General features: G+C 39.2%; 1 protein-coding gene across 4 annotated transcripts in view; it reads left to right on the top strand.

Moving 5' to 3' along the window:
* Positions 1-18,803, top strand: part of slco4a1 (solute carrier organic anion transporter family, member 4A1) — a 31,710-nt gene extending 12,907 nt beyond the window's left edge. For all 4 annotated transcript variants that reach the window (XM_084916908.1, XM_084916909.1, XM_084916910.1 and 1 more), the window contains 11 exons: positions 975-2,082; positions 3,655-3,745; positions 4,590-4,711; positions 4,859-4,970; positions 6,520-6,674; positions 8,971-9,241; positions 10,985-11,135; positions 12,476-12,651; positions 13,015-13,079; positions 13,184-13,332; positions 14,106-18,803. In XM_084916908.1, coding sequence (XP_084773034.1) covers positions 1,251-2,082; positions 3,655-3,745; positions 4,590-4,711; positions 4,859-4,970; positions 6,520-6,674; positions 8,971-9,241; positions 10,985-11,135; positions 12,476-12,651; positions 13,015-13,079; positions 13,184-13,332; positions 14,106-14,276 — 2,295 coding nt within the window. In that variant the 5' untranslated portion in view covers positions 975-1,250 and the 3' untranslated portion in view covers positions 14,277-18,803. The remainder of the gene's footprint in view (positions 1-974; positions 2,083-3,654; positions 3,746-4,589; positions 4,712-4,858; positions 4,971-6,519; positions 6,675-8,970; positions 9,242-10,984; positions 11,136-12,475; positions 12,652-13,014; positions 13,080-13,183; positions 13,333-14,105) is intronic.
* The last annotated feature ends 6,296 nt before the right edge of the window (positions 18,804-25,099 follow it).

Raw genomic sequence — 25,099 nt, 5'->3', positions numbered from 1 at the left:
ACTCAGAAAGGTGGAGTAAACTTGTTGATGTGCTACTAAACCAACATTCAGAGGTTAGCATCATCAGATCATGCTCAGAAGCTATTCCTGCATTCAGTTAAACTCACTGTTCAGATGTTTCTAAGTTGCCACTCCAAAACGTATGATGGGTAAATCTTGGAGTCCAAGCTTTGAGTGGGAAAACTAACAAGAACTTTGCTTGTACTGCATGTATTTAATATGTCGACCAAACTGTTTTATTGTGCTGCGCCTTTTCTTATTTATCAGTAAATCTCTTCTGTTTTGTTTATGCATCCAATTAAGCTCTATCACTGTCACTGTCAAATATGACCCCCTGAAGGTCAGTAAGGCTGCTTGTTTTGTGTTGTGACAAGTGGACATTGAGTTTCTAGTGTTCCACATTGTACTTCACAATGAAAGAAAGTAATATAAATAAATACATTACATCAGTTAAAATGAGCTTTCAGATTGCAATAATGGATCAAATACACACTTGTGTTGTTGTGTTGTTGTTATGCAACAAATAGACCTGCACAGTATTTTCATGATGGTGATTATGAAAGCTCTATTTGTGATTACTAGAGCAAAGTAACAATGCTTATGGTTCATTAGCAGTGTGCACTTTGAGGTTTTATGGGTTCCCTGTATGTGTAAGACTCTGAGATTGGGTGCAATGCTTGATAATAATGCTTCAATCGACTCACAGTTAGAGCAGTTTTTGTACCAGCATGATGTTAAAAGGCAAAACTGTTCTTTAAACAATGCGGTGGTAATGCCAGGAATCATTTAATGCCCATGTAGAGATATGTATGTATGTGTTTTTATACATTTGGTAAAATATGAAGCATCAGTCTAGGTCACAGTGTCTGTGGCCTGTACATAAATTCTAATGATAACTTCTTTATGCATTAAATCTTTACAAAAGTTGGTTGTTTCTTTATTTAATCTATCTAATTTTTCTTTTCTCTCCTCAGGATGCTATTACTCATCACAGTAACAAAGCCATCTTTACACCATATGCAACCTTGTGCAAATAAAAAGGAGCACACGAAGAGCCGTGGACACATGAGGTGCAAACTACAAAGCAAGAATAGATAATTTCCAAGAAGAACCTGGCAGAGTTCTTACCACAATATCTTCTTGACCCTTTATTACTTCAAATTTCCTTTTTTTTATTGAGGTAATTGATTTATTGCCTCAGTTCATAGAATCCACTTCACAGGATCCTCACAGTGCCCCTCAGAGGGGCGATGCCCGTCTTGCTAAATGCCGACGCCTCTTTTAGCTCCAAACAGGAGCTCCTGGACCTGCAGGATTGTCCTCTCAGCAGGGGCCCCTCTTTGGACACCCCTAGTCCTGTGGATTCCCAGACAGGCAGCCCCATAGGCTCTGGTCTCAGAAACCCTGACAGTCCCATTACTAATGAGCCACTCATTTTCACCGGGGCGTCGGCACTCCCTGGGCCAATATATGGGGGGGAAACAAGACCTAATGCAAAGATTGGGCTAAAGTTAATCTCTACTAACACAGATCAGTTGTGTGGCTGGGGAGCTCTGACCCCCAAAAGCATCCAAGTTTTCAACACTCCTCGGTGGGTGTTGTTCTTCCTTTGTGTGGCCTCTTTCCTCCAGGGGATGATAATCAATGGCTTCATCAACACAGTGATCACCTCAATCGAGCGACGCTTTGATCTGCGCAGCTACCAGGCTGGCCTCATCGCCAGTTCCTATGACATTGCTGCATGCGTCTGCCTGGCCTTTGTCAGTTACTTCGGTGGTACAGGTCACAAGCCCCGTTGGCTGGGATGGGGAGTACTTATCATGGCACTGGGTTCTCTGATCTTTGCCTTGCCTCACTTTACTACACCTCCCTACCAGGTCAGTTTACCCGAGCAAACAGGAATGTGCTCTGCTAACCGTACCAGCCCGTGCCAGAACAAAGAGGCAGGAGGACTGTCCGGCTATCGCTTTGTGTTCATGCTTGGCCAGTTTTTGCATGGTATGGGCGCTACGCCTCTCTACACATTAGGGGTCACATACCTGGATGAGAATGTCAACTCCAACTATGCACCAGTTTATATAGGTGAGTCTTACTAGTAACAGTCACCAGAAATGGCAGCAAGCAGACTGTTCTTCTTTATCTGTTTTGTTTGCAGTTGATTATTTACTATAACCCTGTTCATTTATTTATGATTGATGATAATTTATGCCAAAAAATGTAAAAAATCATACTGTTGTCGTCTCTCTCATCTCATGCCAAGCATTTGACATTATAGTCCCTGAAAAAATAGTAGAGATGCAGCATTCCTGGGATTACCCCAGAAAGTCAGTCATCAGATAAATAATAGCTTCAACTGTTAGGTAGTGGGGATAACTATTAATTACAATAGTAAAGTAGTAGTAGCAGTAGTGGCTTACCAGAAACTAAAATGTACCATACCTACATTTTATATTTCAGTGGCCAGCTTATTCATTTTGACAGGTGCTTATTCCTATCTGTGGGGGAAAAAAAACATGCAAGTTCATGCCAAGATGAGTGCCAAGATGTTTTTCTAGAGAGACTTGGTCATTTTAGAAATATGGGACCGAAATTGTGATAATAAATTGATTATTTAATAGATATATGAAACCATCAAAATTTGAGAATTTATAAAAATTCAAACCACTACTCTCTCTGAAAAATTATTATTAATTATTCGAATAATTTATTAGCTTATTAACTGATTGGTTGTTGTTTAGTTTTTGTTCATAAATGAATCAACTGATTAAACATCAAATCACAATGATATATGTTCCATCAGTTGTGCAGCTCTATGTTGATCTTCCATCATCTTTGTTAAACTGATGAATCTTTGTTAAATTCCCGCATTTTTTAAATGATACAAGGTTTTAGGCCATAGTTGTGCTGATTCATGTGCTGCTCAGCTCATTTTGTCAGCTGGACAGTGATAACTCTCTTTGAAAATGAATTATTTTGACAGAGCTTTGATTACATAGAATAGTGAGAATGCATATGCAAACAGCAGACACTGAACACAATCCCAGCTGTGTCTTTTAGCAATAATTCTTTTGCAGGTGCAGGCTCAAATATATCTGTTGTTTAGCTCAATGTAAATGTAGACTTTTGTTTGAGCATCACATGCTAATGCAGGTGCATGAACAGACATATACTCTGACTGTTATAGCACGACTTCTTTCACCAGCTGTCTACCTTCTTTTATCACTCTCTGTCCCTCTTCCACAGAATAATTTTATTACCAGCAACCATCCAGTATAATCTCTATTAGGAAGGAACTGGATATAGATAAAAGGGCTTGTTTGGTAAAAGCAGCTAATGTGCCTCAAATGTACATATTGAGCACTGTCATTGTCTGATGCCATCTACTGCCAGTCTTGTAAATTTGACCCTCTAGGCTCCTGTCATGACCCCTTTTCAGCATTTAGCTATCATTCTATTTCAAATAACAGCAGAGCACATTGCTTTTATGAAAACACACAAACACAACAGGAAATTTTCTAGATGCAGAGCCCATATAAAGAACAATGGCCCTTTTAACCTGTAGGACAGGAAGAGGTAAGTAGGAAACAGGAGGTAGACGCTGGAGTCATTGTACTGACACACCCTTGCTCTGTGTCTATGGTCTCCCCCCCTTAGGGATCTTCTACACAGCAGCCATTGTGGGTCCAGCAGCCGGTTACCTGCTGGGAGGTTACTTCCTCAATATGTACACTGAGATCCATCTAACGTGAGTCTGCTTTGGTTGGTACCATGGACAAGGATAACTGACTCAAAAAGAAATGAGATCAGTATAATAGAATAGAACTTAGTCGGGGCACTGCTATGGCTTACCTCACATAGGTAAGGCCTGCAAGGGCCTGGGTTCTAGTCTGCAGGGCAAGACTAGGGAGAGTGCCCCTTATCCTCTCACCTAGTTACCTTACTGTCATTTCCAATACATAAATGTAGGCTAAAATGGCCAAAAAAAATGATTTACAAAACCACTGACTAGAATGCAATGTACTAAAACCAATTAGAGATTACTAAACTGGGAATAAACAAAAGCTGACATGCAGAATGTGGAATAGAGTCAAATATTGTGATATGAAATAGACAATGGGAGAATGTAGAATAAAAATATACACAATAGAACAATACAATTAGAAGATGCTTTAGAGATCTGCCTCTTTAAAGGTCAAGTGGTTCATTCCTGCCTGTGCATATCTCTCGTACAACTCCCCCAGCTAATGCACAAGTGCGCACTGCAGCAGTTGCACACCTTTATTGCAGTTCCTCTACAGAGAAAATAAGAAACGTTTTACAGTTTGATAAGAGAGGCACCTCAGTTTCAACCATATATATTTAATTAGTGTTATATACTGGGAAATTTATATTTTAGCTGTTTGTATATATTAGAGCTATTTTGTTATATTTTGTAACTTTGTAATATATTGTATTATTTAATTTAGTTTAGTCAGGTACTATTCTTACTGTCTTGGAGCAACTGTGAGCACATAATTTATCAGGGATCAATACAATATTCTGATTCTGATTCTAAAAATGTATTTAATCATATGTGCGTGATGTTCCAGGCCTGAGATGACGCCAGAGAACCCTCACTGGGTCGGGGCTTGGTGGATTGGCTTTTTAGCAGGAGGAGCAGCCGCTCTGCTGGTGGCATTTCCCATCCTGGGCTACCCACGGCAACTACCAGGTGCCAGCAAAGGCCATGGCCAGTCTTCTTTATAACAGAGAGGGCATTAAAAAAACACTGACTAATACATTAGGTGGTACTCTGGTATGTAAAATACCATATATTTTCGAAACAGCCTCACTCTTACTTTTCTGTGTCTTCCTGCAGGCTCTCAGGAGTATGTGACCATGCGTGTGTCTGAGGCCCACCAGCTTAAGGATGGAAGCCACACCACTGCCTCAGACCCTCAGTTTGGCAAATCAGTTAAAGACATGCCAAGGTAGAGAGCTTCAAGAAATAAATGCTTTCACGACCTCGTCTAGTTTCTATTTTAAATTGCATTTTATTACTTTGTACAGTTTGCTTCATCGTTTTGTGTTTTTTATCTTTTATGTTGAGCACATTGAGTTTATGTGTAATGAAAAATGCTGTATGAATAATTGCCATTGCCATTTTTCATGCTGGTGAATCTGCTGTATGCATATTACTGGATCTCACTGCTGCATTTGATGCATTTAACCACAAGATCTCACTTGCCTCATCATCTGGAGTAATGTATTGGTATTTTTAGTACTACCCTGAGCTGGTACGTTTCCATCACCATTGGTAACTATTCTTCCAACACTGCCTCACTGACCTGTGACATGCTTTAGCTCTGGGTCCACTTCTGTATTACAGCTTCCCACTTTTACACTGATGATGCCCAAATATACTAACCACTTAAATAAATAACTGTTCACTATTACAAACCTCTACCAAGGCTAAAACCTCTGTCCTCACAGTGCTGTGATTAAGCAGCAGGATCCCGAAGGATATCTGTATCTTGATTAGTTTGTGACAGTGTCTAATTTTTCAAAACACTTAGGAATACTTTCACTTAGGAATGTACTGATCAGCACTAAGATTAATAATTTCTAAGCGACCTCTGGTACAGAAAAAAGAATATTGCAAATGCATCCATAACCTCTAGCTTAATCATTCTGATAAACAAACAAATCCCATTTGGGAATGGTGGTTCTAAATGGCTAAAAACTAATAACTAGACTGTTAAAAGGATTAATGTAAAATCTGTTTTGTTGCTGCAAAGAGCCTCCACTTTTTTCCAATGCAAACTATTGTTTGCATCTCCTTGTTTCTTTACATGAAAAGTGGCTAGTTGGCTTAAAAAAAGAACCATGCGTTAGATAAATCAGAAACATATTGTTTTCTTTAGAGAATACAGATTAATTAGTTTTAGTTTTTAGTTCGTTACATGTAGCAATTATTACTTTTAATGAAGCCTGCAGTGCTTTCAACCTAAGCCCCATGTTGCTGTTCTGGGAGACAGACATCGCGAACCACATGTGGGCTCTCTTACCATTGGTACTGGTTTTACTGCTGTTTCTCATTGGCATTATGTAGCTCAGGTTTATCAGTGTGGCTTATGCAAGGATTAGTTCACCATGCAAATTCACCTCTAAAATGTCACAGAAAACCTTGATGTTAATAAGTTTACTGTCATCCTAAAGCAACGACAGGCAGCTATGAATGCAGAACAGCACAAATGAGTGACAGTATTGCTCCTTTCCATTTCACAACCATATATACTATGAGCTTACTGTGATCGCATCTATTACTCAGAGATTACAGAGAGTCACATGATACGTTATGTAACTTGATTATATGTCTTTGGATTTACAGCAGTGTGTATCTGCTCTATATTAAGAACATCTTGAGATTAGAGCAGGGTGCATTAATGAAAAAGGAAGCTCAGATTTGTTCAGTCACAGTGGCTGCACACATCGATGCCCCCTGACTCTCACACTCTCTCTCTTACTGTGTATTTCCAGATCTGTGCTGCTTCTCCTAAAAAACCCCACCTTCCTGTTCCTGTGTTTGGCTGGGGCTACTGAGGCCACCCTCATTGCTGGCATGTCCACTTTTGGTCCAAAGTTCTTGGAATCACAGTTCAGTCTCAGTGCATCAGAGGCTGCCACATGGTTTGGTGAGTGAAAAGTAAAGAGGCCCATCACATGGGCAACTTTCGCTATGCATTTAACTCATTGTATTACTTTATTTATTGAACCTTAGAAAATGAGATCTTCACAACAGCTTGTGAAATAACACTGATCTAAAAGAGAGGATCTATTTTTTGTGAAAATTTGAAGGTTTAGGTGCTTTTGTTCAATCATAGACCCTTCCCTTAGTGCCTCTTATGCTGTTGGCACTGACCCTTTTGTCAGTGCCATACATAAACTGCTAGTAAGAGAAGATACTACATAATCATAGTCTAGAAGGTCAACAAATGCAGCACAACCTCTACATGAATACAAAATAAATACAAAAAAATCCAAAATATCATATAGGTCAGATAGTAGTTTTTGCTAGTAACAATGTTAAAGAGAAACAAGGAACAATACTGTTTTACTGAATGTAATATGCTAGGCTAAAGAGCAATTTGACTATAAAGGGAAAACTACTGTCACCTGCTGTAGAATATGTAAATCATGGAGGGATCGTTTGGTTTTGGCGATCAAATCCAATCTTACCTTTGGGAAATGTTAGCTAACATTAGCACCTCTGCTGAAACTATAGCTGCAAGTTTCTCACAAAGTAAAATACTGAATTTAGTATCCAAGGTCAGCTATTACTTCTAGAGTTAATCTCATAATTTAATAAGCCATTTGTAATTACTTTGAGTATCTTTCTTGGCAAACTCATATCTGAATATAAAAGCTGCATATTTTTCATTCTACTTTTAAATTACTGCACAATGTGATGTGTGATGTGTATGATTCACAGGTCAAAAGTTAGCCAACTAGTTATTAATTACCTAGTAAACCTGTGTCAGTATTGGGAGCTTTCCAACATTCAAGTCAACTGTATTGTCAGGGTTTAAAGTAGGTCAGAATGATCCAGAAGGGCGTTCCAGCATCCAAACAGCCTAACAAATGTCACCAAACACATCAGTAGTTTTTGTGTAGTTTGTCACATAATGTGTCTTGGAGCTAACTGTATAGTTGTTGTATCTCCCAGGTAGAAAAAAAACAATTCTGAAAGGTCGTACAAGCCAAATTGATGTATATGATTTTGTGTTATTCAAAGGTGCATGAAAATACCAGACAAACTAATTACTGCCAAAGTTTACAGTGATGCACTGTGGTGGACTGGTTGCATCTAGGGCACAGGTGTCGAACTCCAGGCCTCGAGGGCCGGTGTCCTGCAGGTTTTAGATGTGTCCTTGATCCAACACAGCTGATTTAAATGGCTAAATTACTTCTTCAACATGTGTTGAAGTTCTCCAGAAGCCTGGTAATGAACTAATCATGTGATTCAGGTGTGTTGACCCAGGGTGAGATCTAAAACCTGCAGGACACTGGCCCTCGAGGCCTGGAGTTCGACACCCCTGATCTAGGGTGTTGTCGCTGGCTGACATCAAGGTTAGAAGACATCAATTTCTGTTTAAGGTGATGATGCTGATTTGATTCACTTACCATTTCTCCCTTTTTGTAATATCTGGAAATCGGCCACAAAGCTAGTGAAACATCTCTTTATATCTAGTTGAATTCAGTTGACTAAATCCACGTAGACCCCTGACTATGGAAATTGCAGCACAGGTCAGCTGATCACAGTCTGCACACCCTTTTGTCAGTGCCACCGTTTCACTATTGCTGCTATCCTTCAGTCACAAATCCACCCTGATACTCATCTCCACCTACTCCACGCTGCTTGCACTTTCCTTTTCACTTCTCTTTTCCACTGCTTGTTGCTTTGGTTGGTTGACCCCAGACATTTAAATTAATCTGTTTACTGCTGCTTACTGCTATTCATTGATCATCATCAGCATTACTGCAGATTGTTCCTGAAAACTGGTACTCGCACACTTCTTCTTCACTTTTCTGGAATCCTGTCACTCTCCAGGATTGCGTTAAACAATCTAATTAAAAAGTCCACTGCTTTCTCTCCTTCATATCTGCCTACCTCCACAGGTATGTCATCTGTATAAACTGCCTTTCCACTCCTCATCCTCTTCATAGCTGCCCTCACTTCCTCTTTACTAATCCCGGGCGGTGAATGCTTATCATCAATCAGTCTTCCTCCACAACGAGCAGCACAACATGATCACATTTCTCCCTGATACCCCCCCAAAACTACAGATGACATAAATATTACATGGTTCATGGTTTGGGATCATTTTATGCCTCTTTAAGTCTGGAGGTCTTGCTCCTCTGTTGGACAGATGGGACTCTTTCATATATCAACAACATTGATCCGTTATGCTTTTATTCTTTTTCTCTCAGGATATATGGTGGTACCAGCAGGAGGTGGGGGCACCTTCTTGGGTGGCTACATTGTAAAGAAGTTGAACCTGCGGTGTCGAGGTATCATCCGCTTCTGCATGATGTGTGCTATGGTCAGTCTGCTCGCGATCTTCATCTTTGTCATCCACTGCCCCAACGTGCCCATGGCTGGTGTCACAGTGCCTTACCAGTCTGGTCTGAAGACTAAACAGCAACTGGACCTGTACAAAAATGTGTATGACAGCCCAAGTAAACTGTACCTCAGAAACAGGTAAGCTGTGTATAGAACTCGTTATTTTAGTTATGATTTCTTTAAGTTAAATTGGTTCTGACTGTTGTTAGTTTTATTCTACAAGAGGTTAATGTACCTGTCTGTCAGATCTGACCAGGTAAGTTTTACATTCATCTCACAATCTCTGTGCTAGGTAATGTTTTCTCTGAAGTTCCTCCCTCGTGGTTCCTCTTTACTGCTGCCATGTGAACACAAGCCAGCCCATACCAAATTAATTATATCTGGCCAGAAATGACTTTGGACTTTAAGTCACTTTGAAGTATTGGTGCACTGTGGTAAATTGTGTTCACTGTCATGTTATAGCTTCAAATGAACAGAAAAGTTTTATATCAGTGTAAATGTAAACAGGGACTTTGTTTGTGTTGAGCTGCAGTGCAGTGGAATAAGCCAGCTACCCTTTAGATTTAAGAAGGAAACAAAAATTGCTACCTTAAAATAAAAGGCTATTATATAGTATTCCTGCTTTTATTAAATATTGACTTAATAAATATTAACAAAAGCATTTAATATAATATTTAATGTTACGATAAATCCATAAAACTTCCTCCTCCCACCCCTAACCAGTCATGGCAGATGGTTGCCCCTCCTTGAGCCTGTTTCTGCTGGAGGTTTCTTCCTGTTAAAAGGGAGATTTTCCCTTCCTGCTTAATGGAGTGCTTGCTCTCAGGGCGTCGTCTGATGGGGTTTCCTCTCTTTTTTTGCAGGGATTCACCTTCCTTGAGGCAACTGTTGCTATGATTTGCAACTATATAAATAAAATTGAATTGCATTTGGATATCTTTTACCACAATGTTTCTCAGTGCCATACCATCCAGCCATATCAGAGATTATTTTAGATGTTTAGATTATTTTGCACTTGCTGCCTACTCACCCAGTGAATATAAGTATTGCTTTAGTTCCAGGACAGTAAGATACCTTTGCAAAGCATTGGGATATTGTCCACAGACATTCTGATAGGCCTTTTAAAAAAATCCAAGTCCAACCATTATAATCACTGATCTGAATGAGAGGGATGTCAGGCAGATACATTAGAATGATTATCTTCTTTGTCCCTTGATTGCCAAGACTTAGGAGAACAGTTTAATCAAAAGTAAAATTACATTTTCTGATTGCAAAGTGTTCTTAGGTTCAGGTTAACTCCAATGATGACTCTGAACTTATAGGGTTAATTAGATTGGGGATTTGTGCTTTACCACTTAGGATGTATTGTACTCTGCAGATGGACACAAGACCAAGACTAATGTACCCTGAGCATGTGTGCGGCTTCAGTACATGCAGAAACACTAGTTGTAGTTAACAGTTTCTTTTTACTTAATCTCCACACACCCATTTATCAATGGGCACATTGCTCCTGTAAGCGAGCTTTCTTCTCACTGGCCTTGACAGAATGTTTGATCAGCAGATTGGAAGTCTTCTGTGCTTGCAGACAGAGCTGTTTATATGACATTTATCCTCTTACATAGAACAAAAAGTAGAACAACAATCTGAAACAAAGAGTTTAGACAACGTTTAGACTTTGTGGCTTGCTCTTTTGGCTCAGTGTAAGGAAAAACTTTGTAATTTAACTTGCTTTGTTTATTGTGAGCATCAATTACTGGAACAGTAATCAGTGGTTCATTCTAATACTGAGCTCTAGTGATGTATCCTCATCAGTTCTATTCCGCTCTCCCCTCATTTGTTTCCTCTCATTTCTGTCCTTCTTTCTCTCCCTCCTAACTGCAGCTCTTCCTTAGATGTAGGCTGTAATGCAGGCTGTAGTTGTGTCAGAGAGCTCTACAACCCAGTGTGTGGGGCAGACGGTGTGATGTATTACTCCCCTTGCCATGCTGGCTGCACCTCCATTAACCACACCCAACTCTCAACGGGCAAACAGGTATCGCTCACACTTTGCTCACAGGGGAAATTACACCATATTTTTTAGACAGATTGGGAAATAGCAGAAAGTCTGAGCTTTTACAGGGGATGGCTTTGTGATACACATATGTGTCTGATAAGCTAAAATCTTTTCTTTTGCAGAAATGATGCAATCTGACTGTTTTGAAATATTGAGTTATTTTACAATTATTTCAAACTCAGGAGCAGAAAAATGCACAATCATCTGTGGCTCACTTTCATTGATACATTTTAGAATAAAAGCTGAATTTTGCAGTGCAAAAAGTGCATTTTATTGACAGAGATGCAAAAAAAAATATTGCAAATATGAAATTATGTACAATGTTTAGGATTATATCATATCTTGGAAGAGACTTAAAAGAGAATAACTGCATACTGATTACATGGGTAGATACAAGATTTTATATACTTCATAATATATTTATAAATGATTATTCTTATTTTTATGATAAAAATTCTCTGCTGTCTAGTCAAATCCACTGGTGTCCCAGAGATGTGCCCAAGATGCTCTTTAGTGTTCCTGTGATGCAACAGTTAAAAGGGTTCCAACTTGTTATATTTTTACTCAAACCACAATCTTTCTCTGAACTAGTCAAAGTAACTTTGGTGCCTAAGCCTAACCAATATCCACCTGCCTACAAAAAGAACCTTAACATTATACTTTACCTAACCTTGGTTTGTGTGCTATCAGCAGTCAGATAGGTGTTTGAATGATAGAGTAAATATAAGGTTTTGTTTACCTAAAGTAATACATCAGAAGATATCCCAAAAAGAAAGAGAAGACGGGTCGGGTGTTGATAGAAGCAAAGATTGTCCAGTTCCTACCAGGGACCTGCAAGACAACATAGAGGGGACACACAAAGGGAAAAAATGTCACAATGTGCTCTTTAAGAGTCAGTTCCAACCTTAAAATAACAATACAGATAAAGTTAACGAAAATTACAAAATCACACCTGAGCAATGCATGTGACCAGTTTCTCCATACAGGGTGTGTCTTAAAGCCATCATCACCTACAAAGGCTTATGTATGAAGTATTAAATACATAGTAGTAAGCATGTTCATGGACTGTGTCCATTCTTATTATTACACACATATATTAATTTATGGACATCTATATGGTTTGATTTCTTGCATGTGTAATTTGGTTGGGTTGTTATCAACATTTGGGGAGAATTTCATGTCAATATTATGTTTAGAAATTAACTTAGAAAACTGGCAACGTGTTCAATAACTATATAGCCCACTGTATGTAGAGACTGAAGTGTGTTTCAGCAGTTATACATTATACATTTATATCTGGCTTATGTTTTCGCCTCTAGGTGTACTCTGGATGTAGCTGTGTGGTGGGTAATGTGTCACGGGGTGAGGAAGGCTTCGCTCTGGCAGGGAAGTGTGGCAGCTCCTGCCATCACATGCCAGCCTTCCTCTCCTTGCTTTTCATCATTATCAGCTTCACCTTCCTTTGTAGCATCCCAGCACTCACTGCCACACTCAGGTAGGTGGCCACACTTAAACCTCTGAATGTACTAAATATGTATCACACTCTGTTTCATTTATTAATGTCATTCATTTGAGCTCTAAGCTTCAAAGTATTTCTTAAACTGTCTATCTTTAACAAAGTTCTAGTATAATTAGAATCAGTGAATAAAATAAACAATACATTTTTAATAATACATTTAAGCACCTTGAGACACTATAAATAAAATTGATAATTAATAAATTATTGTATTATTTGTTTAGTTCAGCGTGCTATTGTTATTATTGTCTCTAAGCAACTCTAACCACATAATTTCCTTAGCGATTAATAAAGTATTCTGTTTCTGATTCTAATATGTCTGGCTAACCCTGCCCTCCATAGGTGTGTACCTGACAGTCAGAGATCCTTCGGACTTGGTATCCAGTGGATTGTAGTGCGCACACTTGGTAGGCCAAGTGCATTCTTTATTTAGATTAACTTTTACACAGATGCCCATGCAAAATCAAAATGCTTTATGTTCTGCCATTTTGTCTCTTTTTTCTTCTCGCAGGTGGTATTCCAGGACCCATAGCCTTTGGCTCAGTGATTGACCTATCCTGCTTAATGTGGCAGGATAAGTGTGGCGAGCAGGGATCCTGCTACCTTTATCACAATTCAGCCATGAGCCAGTACACACTAGTAGCTGGAATCCTCTATAAGGTATTAATGATTCATAGGCTAACAGGTTGTTTGACGGATTTTTTTCACTCCCAAATGTCTTTTAACCGTTTATGTTTTTATAGTGTTTTTTTTTTTTAATGAAATATAAAACCAGATAGGGTTACTAAATATTTTCCAAGATAACCAAGTAGCTAAGTTTAAAACAAACATACTTTGCATGCAATACTATTCATAACAGTTTCTATTTTTCAATCAATCAAAATCACTAACAGGATATTAATAGGTATTGGCCTTGACAAGTTCAAATACATTGTAAGCAACACTTACTGAGTGATTTAAGTGAATCTATGTATATGTATTCCACCCAATTCCTGTTTTTTAAAGTCTTTAAATATGTATGCTGCAGAATCATCCTCTTAAATAAAGAAAAAGAACAGTTTAAAGAAATCATTAAAAGGCCAAATTTTCCTTGACATTCATAGCCATGAGTGTATATAAACCTCTGACTATACCAACATTAGCATTTCAGTGTTCTCAGTTTTGTTTTTGTTTGTTTTTTAGTTTAATTAATATTCTTAATTTTTTGCTTTGTCCACTCATTTTATTGGCACAGAGGAGGCATAGCAGACAATTCTTTAGTGATTAGTGTAATATTTTGTTAAACGTCTTCAATTAAAATGATATCGCTTTACTATGCTATAGCTAATTTTTTGACATTCCAGTGGCAGACTGTATGTCAGTAACTTTGAATTAGTTGTGGAAATTTGTCATATTTTGATCTCTTTCACATCTTTATTCCTCCTCTGTTTCAGGTTTTGGGGACCATCTTTTTCCTGGTAGCCAGTATCCTGTACCAGCCTCCCCCAGAGTCACCACAAAGCAGCTGCGAGAACACCGACCATAGCATGGAACACTTGAGCGACCTTCCTGTCAAAGATCTCCCTGAGGACGGCGTTATTGTCAACCTGCATGCCAGGCTATGATGGCAGGGATCATCTTGTGTATGTGTATGTGACAAACACCCCCAGAATGCCTTCATGCACACACAAAAAACATCATGACTTACAATGGCACGTGATGACGTCTAACATGCTGCTATCTTGACAGAAAACCCTGCTATGAACGCGTGGGTGTGAGTGTTTCGTAGCAGGGCCAAGCCACACAGGTTTTTATGTAGTTTTTTTATGTACTAAAATTCTACAGATCTCTATAATCAGTTCAATTGACTCCTTACAGTGTGGGGTTCATGACATTTGTGTTTCATAATTCAATAATCCTCAAGAACCAATGAAACACCTCAGACCTTTGTGGTATACAAAGCGTTTACAGTGTGAACAAAAAAAAAGCATTTATACCGGTCTGTTATTTTCCACATTACTGGAACTAAATTACATATTTTGTTTTTTTTTCCTACAGACAAAGCAATGGCATGTTATACTCTACGAGATCCCACAGCCAGTATTAATAAAACCAAATTAACTTCATATTGCTTGAGTCATTTAAAGCCAAAAGTCGTAAAAGGCTCATACCTACACTCACTTTTTAGACATTCAAAAGGGAAATATTGCCTTATTTTTCTCATCAATCTTCACTCAGTATCCCACATTAACAAATGCACAACACATTTTTGATGTTTTGAAATGTAAGACTATTTAGAACCTTAATTCTGTACTTTAATGAACTTCTTAAAGATTAAATACAGCCTCCAGTCTTCTTAGGTAAATCTCTTCTGGTTTTGGATACTTGGATTTGGACAGTTATTGGTAAATCATTTTAAGATATGTCACAGCAGATAGAAAGATCTGTGCAATGCTATCACCACAGTTATCCACAGGTCTTGTCCTGAAGGGATTCCAGCATTGTGGTCTGCCATGTCAGTAACTAACCTTAGCTTCATGACTTTGCTGAAATTACTCTATGCTTGATTTTTTTCCCTTCACTCCATTAGCTACACAATAAACAGTAGAGTAATAAAATGCTGCTTCAGTGGGCGTGTCCTCAGAGATGCTTGATCATCCTCCATCCTCACTTACAGTGATTATAGTCACCTTGCTGTCCAGGGTACTTTCTGTTTACTTTCTCAGTTTGAGTTTTGGTTGTTTTAAACTTGTTTCTATTCACGGAAATTAAGGCTACTGTGGTCACATTCACGTTCAGAGTGCTAAAATTGTTTTATGCCCTTGTCACCAGAGAGTTACATACACTGACGCAGAGCTCTTTTTCTCTCTTTCTAAAATCTGTCAGGCAAAATCAGTTTACTGCAGGCAGACTGGAGGCAGTTTATTTACTCTTAGCTACAACTTAAGAGCAAATAAAGGAAACAAGATAATCACAATTTGAAGGGCCATAGCAACAACCCAAATGCCCTTTTTAAGTGATATATTCTAATTACTGGTGGTAAATTCTAAAACAACATTATGTCTGTGTAGGTTAATGAGGGTAACCTGATGATTAATGCCACTTAAATGTTCAGATTTATTTCAAAACACAATAAATTGTCTAAAAAGCTGAAGGTGCAGTATACTATCAGGATATTATATATATTAATATAACCACACCAGTATAGCAGCACAAATGTATTTTCCATTAGAAAAGCACATGCATATCTATATAGTTACTTGGACATGCATAAAGAAGAGTTGCACCACTTATGGTCTTATAATAAAGATTAGTTTGAAATAAAACAAGAAAGACAAAACTATGATGTATTTCAGATGAAATAGAGAGTTCTGTATAGAGATTATTGCTCTGTTTGCCAATTAATTAATATTTTCTTTAATGCTTCTTGCCCATGGAAATTGCTTGGCTGCCCATTTAAAACAAATGAAAATGTGTGTTAACGGCAGCATTTAAAATCTGTAACCTATTCAGACATGATGAACTTTGCCACAAGAATTTGTGCCATGACCAACAGACCTTTTTCACAAAAACCTGTTGACTTGTCTAGGCACAAAAAGCACAATTGATCATCCCTGTAAAACATGAAAGCTAGAAACCTAAATCAAAAGCACTTATTAGTTATTAAAATCCTTTGTTTTTACCAGCACGTGGGGTCACTGTAGCTCAGGAGGTAGAGCAAGTCATCTACTGACTGGAGGGTTGGTGGTTCACTCCCCGGCTGCCCCAGTCTGCATGTCAAATATCCTTAGGCAAGATGCTAAATCCTAAATTGTATGAATGTGGAGCTAAATGTTAGCTAGAAAGCACTTAAAAACATAGCATGTTGTATAAAGCTCGTTGAGTCCTCTGGGAGAGTAGAAAAGCGCAATATAAGAATCAGTCCATTTACCATTCAATTTGCAATGCACCTCTACAACCAGAAGGTTGCGTTAGTGGATTAGAAATAGTGATGTGTCGGTCGCGAACGAAACGGCTCTTAGAGCCGGATCATTTGATCCTTATCACGAGCCATAAGTTTTTTTTTTCTTTCTCTCACCCTCTCTCTGGCACTTTTTTCCCACTTCACTCCGCACGGGAGCCTTGTGCTTTGTGCTGGGAAGAGGGGGGAGGGGCGGTAGTTACACTCGCACAGGAACAGAGCAGGAGGGGGAGAGAGAGAAAGAGACAACAACGTCACATTAGAAAGGTATAGTAATCATCCACAACTATTTTCAGATGCAGATGATAAAGGATTCAGAAAGTTTATTCATGCAGGCCCATATGACAGAGAATGTGCATCTTCTTTTTGTTTTCATATTTTAATTTGTATTTAATTGTGTTGTGGTTTGCAGTGTTTTGTGTTGTTTCACTTTAAATTTGTTTAAAAGGAAAAAGCTGAAAATTTAAATAGTTAAAAGTTGAAATATGAATAGTTGTTTTTTGTATTATATGATTTATTTGTTACATTTTATGTGGAGTGAATAAATAAATAAATTTACGGTGGCACCTAGAGACAAAGCATGTACAAACTCCAAAACACGTAAAAACTCCAAAACACGTACAAAACACAACAGAAGTGCTCCAGGATGCTAGGCGCGGTTCGGAGCCGAAAAGAGCTGGAAATCCCATCACTACTTAGAAAATCTGTCAAAATGTTCTAAAACATCAATGTGGACCAGGGCAAACACAAGGTAAAGTTAGCATGGTGCAAGTCTACTACAACTATGCACAATCATGTGAAAGAAGATTGGGGTTGGCAGTTGTCAACGAATCGTTAAAAGGAGACCAGTAAATATGAAGTTCTATTTTTGATGTAAATGCCCATCCCTGCTAATAATTAAAAGTTAAAGTTAAATTTAAGTTAAATTAATGTTTAAAGCATAAAAGTCATAAAAGTCATTATTGTGATCATATCAAGATCAAGGCACAAAAGAACTCTTTTCCCTACAGAGTTCTAGTCTTATTTTTGCAACCACATGAGTTACCCCCTGGTGGTAATTAAAAATAATGCAGATACATCCACATTGGATGTACTTTTTTGACCAGTAAACTACATTAATCGTTAATATATAGTTTGTGGATCAAACTATTCTTACAATACTGACTTCTAATACCATGTAGACATTTAGAAATCAAAGCATCTAAACTCAAAGCCAAATGTTCCATTACAAAAGTTCTGCAGATTTACCTGATTGAAGTGACTTTGGCACCATAATTTTTTAAGTTATTCAATTAAAAAAAGAATATTTAATTCTTAAATAAACACTGAAATAAATATACACAATGCTATTTTTTTTTAAATTCTTTAAATTACTTATCAAGTAAAAACAAGTCAGCTAAACAATAGCAGCTGGTTATAAGCTAACCTTATGCTCGCTAATGTTAGGCTCAAATGTCTTGAAAATCACACTTTCCATCTGATCAGCAGTTTGATTACAATTTCCTGCAATCTACTGACATCTAGTGGTGATATTTTGCACACTGTACCTTTATGTAGATGTAGAAATTCACTGGATGAGGAACTAGAACCACCCTTGCTCTGTGGAGACTCTTTACTCCCACATTTGGCTGTTTTAAATGCTGGTGTGACAGAGCCTTTTACAGAGTAAGTTGAACACTGGGATGTTGAGGGTGATGCTCAATTAGCACAACATGCAATATTTTTTAAAATGTCCCTGATTTGAATCTAATGATCACAATACTGTCTGTAAATGTGCCAAAGCAGCTTTGCATAAAAACTCTTGTATTTAATTTTTATTCACTGACATTAAATTCATTATTTATTTATAATATGTCAGCACTCATATCTTTATTTTTGCATTAATTTTGCAATGAATAACAAGAATGCTGCCCTTTCTACACAAACAAACTCTCCTCCTGTCTGTGTCTTTTCTCTGATAGCATTGTTGTTATGTACTCTGCTGATGTTGAGGAGTGTGGTTGTCATGTAAATGTATATATGCAATCCTGCTTGTTGTGCTCTTTAATCAGTTCTCAAGCTTTGACAACTTTATAAATTTATATTGTCTTTTTTTTCTTTTGGTACTGTTTTTTTTTCTTTCTTTTATAATGATCTTTTTATGGACTGATTCATGTCATTTTTCTTCTAATTACAAAAGCTGAACAGCTGATTATTTTATGTCTCAAGTATTTTGTGTGTGTGTGAGAGAGATTCAATGTTGGTCAGTTAAATGTTATTTATTTAGTGCCAAATCACATTAACAGTCACATCATCTTTATACTGTGAGGTAAAAACTCTACAATAACACACATCAACTAAGGTTTGGAAACAGTAGCACCACTAGTTTTAATTCAATTAAATTTTCTTTATATAGTGTCAAATCACAACAACAGTTGCCTCAAGGCGCTTTATATTGTAAGGTAGATCGTACAATAATACATACAGAGAAAAAGCCAACAATCATATGACCCCCTGTGACCAAGCACTTTGGCAAAAGTGAGGAGGAAAAACTCCCCTTTAACAGGAAGAAACCTCTTGCAGAACCAGGCTCAGCGAGGGGCGGCCATCTGCTGCGAATGCTTGGGGAGAGAGAATACTGATAAAAATAAGTCATAGAATTAAAAAAGGTGCCACAGCACAAGTTTTGATTGCTTAAAAAACACATTTGGCTTGTTCTTTTTAGGTTAGTTTAGTTTAAGTTTGTGGAAGGAAGGTCTGATGCTTTCTATCATTCAAGTCCTAAAACATCCAGAGGTGTGTTTTGGTTCACTTGCCTGCAGAAGAACAAACAATAGTTACATAAATCTATGTAGCATGACATATCAATGCAGGGTGTTGTGATAACCAGCTTGAATAAAGTCAGTATAAATCATAAACTGTATCCCCATCACAGGGTTCCTCTGTGCGTTACAGTGAGAACACCACACACAGAGAACCATCTGCTCATTTACTCCATGTGTCACAAAGACAGAGCAGACCAAAGTGTGGATTTCCAATGGTCTGCCTGCTTATTTTTCTGTCTCAGTAGTCTTTTCTTCACAGCAGTTGTACTTTTAAATTGGAAAAAAAAAATAGATAAATACTACTTTTCCATAAGACAACTGGTTGCCTTGTCTTAAGACTCACCTGTGAACACCAACCCACGCCAGTCAGAATCGCTACATTCAAAATAGAACTGTAATCTAATCTAATTAAGTAGTCTAAATCTGTTCTGCTCTGGGACTGCTCTTAGAGCACAGTTGATTTCATATATAAAAAATAAATATTTTGTTTTTTGGCAAAAGACTATATTAAATACCTGGAATTTGGTCCATGTTTTATTCATTCAGTTCACTTAGAACTCAGAGTGCATGTAATGCTTGAGAAAGTCATTTTGGTTGCTGAGTAATGTGTACTCGTGGACAGCCCACAGATACTTATTGACAGGAGTGCAAAAACACTCAGCCACTGCTTCATTGCTAGTCAGGCTCGGAGCCACACTCCTAGAGATGTGGCTCAGAGCCTGACTTTGCTTAGACCATGTGAGGTCTAAGCAAAGACAATGAAATGGAGATGTGACATCAAAGCTGGTGCTAGAAGTGTAGCTTCTAGTGGAAAAGCCTTTATAAAACCATATTTTGGGGAAAAATCATAAAAACATTTTTAAGCATTATTTTGGTTTTGCTTTGCTTTTTTTAAAAATATTTGCCTGGTTTGACTCCACACATGCAGTTTTTAATCCCTGTCACTATTAAAATGAAAGTTAATTTATGCTAACTGCCCAAAAAGGACACAGAGACAGACACTGGGTCTAAATCACGGCTAACGATGAGCAGTAACTGTGATAGTGTAGACTTGCGGTTAGGGATACTCCCATCTTACAGGATTAAAGTTTTTGTTAAGTTAAATAAGGAATATGTCTTTTCACTCGTTTTCTTGCATCCCTGGGAATTCGGGCTGCTAATCCTTTCTTTTCTGTCACCTGGTCTTTCCCATTATGTGAAACTCTGCCATCATCACTCTGGTACAGTGTTTTTGCCTGCCTTCTGTGAACCAATCAGCCTCTATTCCTTGTCCTTTAAATCTCAGCGCTGTTCTGTTATTCTGCCTTTCAGTCTCGCTCCCATCTTCAGTTCATTCTTGTCACTCAGAGAACCACAAGTCCTCATCTTCTTCACTTCCACCACCACCCTGAGACTCGCCTCTGTGATGTTACATTATTGCAGTGTTTTATTACTCAAAACCATTCAAATGTGATGAGTTTCTTCAAATGGTGTCTCCTTAATAAACTGATAGCTGAGCATTACCATTTGGAATGAAGTGGGGCCATCTTACAGTCTGAAGATTAAATAGGCGACCACACAGAGAAAAATCTTTAACTATTCCGTTTCTCCAAGACAAAACTGCGACAATTAAACAGTATGACATATTAACCATTTCTTCTACTTAAGCCCTCCTGTGATTTCAGATTGATCCCAATTTAAGTTACTAAAATGTTCTTTTTTCATTTCTCGCATCAGTTGTTTTAAGCTGTTTAAAATAATCAGCAAATTTGATTTGCACAACGTTGCAGTTTCAATTTTAGTTATTTTAGCTCCTACCTTTTGCCCATTGCCTGGTATTCTCAATATTGTCTAGATTATTTAACTTGATTGACATATTGTTTTGCTTCTTATTTCTCATTAATGAGTAATGTCAGATAAGACAAATGACATTCTATCAGCAACTAAAACTTGTACTGGCCATGAAGAGAATAACAATAAGGCAAAAAACCAAGTGCAGCTTTGCCAAAATCAACAGCTGGGTTTATTATGAGAGAGCAGGTGCTCAAGGGAAAACTAGAGAAACAGCAGACAAGCTGCTAAGCAGAGGGGCCTGTCTTGTGGTGGATGAGTGGGAAAATCATTTGCATGATGAGGAAAAACATGCACAGTAACGTTCATGGTACAGAGAACATCAAGCACAGAACCTCAGAGGACTCATCACACACAAAACTCTGGTAAGTGGAGCCGTTGAAAGTTTTATTCCAACTAAATTAAAGAAAGCAGTGCCTCTATTTGACATCAGCAAATCTTCTGTGACCCACCCAAACCTTTAAATAATAACTCCGATCAACAAAAGGCTCAGTTTAAGCACTTTTAATTTTAGTTTTGTTGCTTGTTAAGAGGAAATGACCAATAACAACTTTCCTTTCCCACCTGTAAACTCTTTGCCTACCTGTGGCAAAGAGTTTACGTGGGATATAAATGTGGTATATAAAACTATTTACAATATTTTATTAGCTCATTAATTTTTAAGAATGGAAATATTCAGTCACCACAATTTTATGCTGATTTCATGCTTACTTCTAAAACTGAAAGAAATATTTATTTTAAATGCATTCATTGCCTACCAGCAGTACCTTAACAGCACACCAGGTGACTGTGGTAACACAGTGAAAATCACTGTTCTGAGAAATTATGAAAGAAAAAGTAGTTTCCATTAACATTACATACAAAGTAAAATGTGGAGAGAAAAGATGCTCACATGAAACAAATCCTAACCTTCCAAAATGCACCAAGATAATGCTTAGACATTCTTGGCTGGTGTGGTGTTTCTGGCTGTTGGTGTCATTGGCTATTACCAAAGAGTTATTCATATCAGTATTTTTTTTGTTTTCTATTGTTTTGTGCTGTTTTGTTTGTTGCAAAAACAGAGAAATGATTGGGTTGGCATATGTCACCATTACCATAACCCACATTAGGCCACACACCTGGTGGATGTTAAGATGTGTTTATGTTTAACCACCATACCTATCAAGATTTATTTGGAATAAATTAAATAACTTTCTATATTCATAAAGAAGCATAAAAGGAAAATCCTGACTTTTGTGCTAGTGGATCACTCAAATAAGTTAATATATATTTCAGAATTCCTACATAAAATGCTCATATTACTGATGTCAGTGATTAAATGGCTTTAAAATACTGTTTGAGTAACACTGCTCATAGACCCACATAGCAGACAGGTCTGTCCTGGATCTGGTGTTAAGCCGGCAACGCTGGCTGACTTCTGGCATGGTAAGTGGTATGCCATCCAGATATGGGCCACGCCTGGCGTAGATGGCACTGTTTATGTGATGGCATGCCATATCTGGCCCGATTGTGATTTGGATTATGTGGCCCAGGCTCATAAAAAACAGGTCTGGCCCAGATCTGGCATCAAGCTGGCACTTCTGACTGACCGGTGTCATGGCAGGGTGTATGTCAACCAGATGTGGGCCAGGTCTGGCAATGATGGCACTATTTATGTTCCATCCATCCATCCATCCATCCATCTTCATCCGCTTTATCCGGGGCCGGGTCGCGGGGGCAGCAGCCTAAGCAGAGAAGCCCAGATCTCCCTCTCCCCAGCCACCTCCTCCAGCTTATCCGGGGGAACACCAAGGCGTTGCCAGGCCAGCCGAGAGATATAATCTCTCCAGCGTGTCCTGGGTCTACCCCGGGGCCTCCTCCCGGTGGGACATGCCCGGAACACCAACCCCAGGAGGCGCCCAGGAAGCATCCTTGTCAGATGCCCGAACCACCTCAGCTGGCTCCTTTCGATGTGGAGCAGCAGCGGCTCTACTCTGAGCCCCTCCCGGATGGCCAAACTCCTGACCCTATCTCTAAGGGAGAGGCCAGCCACCCTTCGGAGGAAGCTCATTTCCGCCGCTTGTATCCGCGATCTCGTTCTTTCGGTCACTACCCACAGCTCATGGCCATAGGTGAGGGTAGGGACGTAGATCGACCAGTAAATTGAGAGCTTCGCTTTTACACTCAGCTCCCTCTTCACCACGACGGACCGGTGCAGCGTCCGCATCCCTGCAGCCGCCGCACCAATCCGTCTGTCGATCTCCGGCTCCCTTCTCCCATTACTCGCGAACAAGACCCCGAGATACTTGAACTCCTCCACTTGGGGCAGGAACTCATCCCCGACCCGGAGTGGGCACTCCACCCTTTTCCGGCTGAGAACCATGGCCTCAGATTTGGAGGTGCTGATCCTCATTCCCGCTGCTTCACACTCGGCTGCGAACCGTTCCAGTGTGACCTGGAGGCCTTCACTCGATGAAGCCAACAGAACCACATCATCCGCAAAAATCAGAGATGAGATTCTGAGGCCACCAAAGCGAAAGCCCTCCGCCACTTGGCTGCGCCTAGAAATCCTGTCCATAAAAATTATGAACAGAACCGGTGACAAAGGGCAGCCCTGGCGGAGCCCATCACCCACCGGGAACGAGTCCGACTTATTGAACCAAGCTCTTGCAACGGTTGTATAGGGATCGAATGGCACGTAGCAATGGGCCAGACACCCCATACTCCCGCAGCACCTCCCACAGGACACCCCGAGGGACACGCTCGAATGCCTTCTCCAAGTCCACAAAACACATGTAGACTGGTTGGGCAAACTCCCATGCACCCTCAAGTATCCTTGAGAGGATAAAGAGCTGGTCCAGTGTTCCACGACCAGGACGAAAACCGCATTGTTCCTCCTGTATCCGAGGTTCAACTAGCGGACGAACTCTCCTTTCCAGCACCCTGGCATAGACTTTCCCAGGGAGGCTGAGGAGTGTGATCCCACTGTAGTTGGAACACAGTTATTTTCCTATTTTACTTAGAAGACCCAAATGCCATCTTGCAATACTATACTGCTATGGTAGCCAATGTTTCAAAGGCAGGTTTGACAAGTTTGGGATTGTACACTTTATCCAAAACCTAGTGAGGGTTTAATCAGGTTTACTAATGGGTGGCTGTAGCTCAGGAGGTAGAGCAGGACACCTTCTGATCAGAAGGTTAGTGGTTTGATCCCTGGCTCCTCCAGTCTGCATGTCAAGAGTATGAATGTAGTTAAGAAGCACTCAGTTTAGAGAAAGTGTATGATTGGGTGTGTGTGGCATGTTGTATAGAGAACTTTGAGTATTCCAGGAGAGCAGAAAAGCGCTATATAAGAATCAGTCCATTCACTGTCTGAACAGAGTTTCGTCATGTTACTTTTGTACTATCATGTTCCGGCATATGTTGTTATTACATGGCTTGATTAAGGTACACATTAGGCTGACATCTGGGGCCAGAGCTGAACTTGTTCTGGGCCAGCACAGGACCACCACTGTGTCTGCAACTGGCCTTGTGCTGGCCCATGTGTGGATTACCTCTGGCAAACCTGGTCTGGGCCACCAAAGGGCTGTCATTCTTTGCAGTATGTGGGCCATGTGTAAGCACATTGTGTGGGCCAGATCCGGGCCATACCAATTTTGCTATGTGGGGAGTGTCTCTTACAGGTTTTGCTGGTATCTGTTGTTTTCACAGTTATGCCCACTAGGGGGTGGTAAGCCACAATAATACAGCAGGCATCCTTATCAGTGTGGACATGGAATGCACAAGCAGTAACATGCAGGTTTACGTTCAATGTGCTTTTACTTTATTTCCACATTAAATAGCAATAATGGAAAAATACTTAGCATCCAGGAAA

This window comes from Perissodus microlepis, chromosome 20 (assembly GCF_051167445.1).
Source record: "Perissodus microlepis isolate ML-2025 ecotype Zambia chromosome 20, ASM5116744v1, whole genome shotgun sequence".
Taxonomy (NCBI): Eukaryota; Metazoa; Chordata; class Actinopteri; order Cichliformes; family Cichlidae; genus Perissodus; species Perissodus microlepis.
Note: the sequence above shows the minus strand (reverse complement) of the source record. Positions and strands in the feature narration are given on the sequence as shown.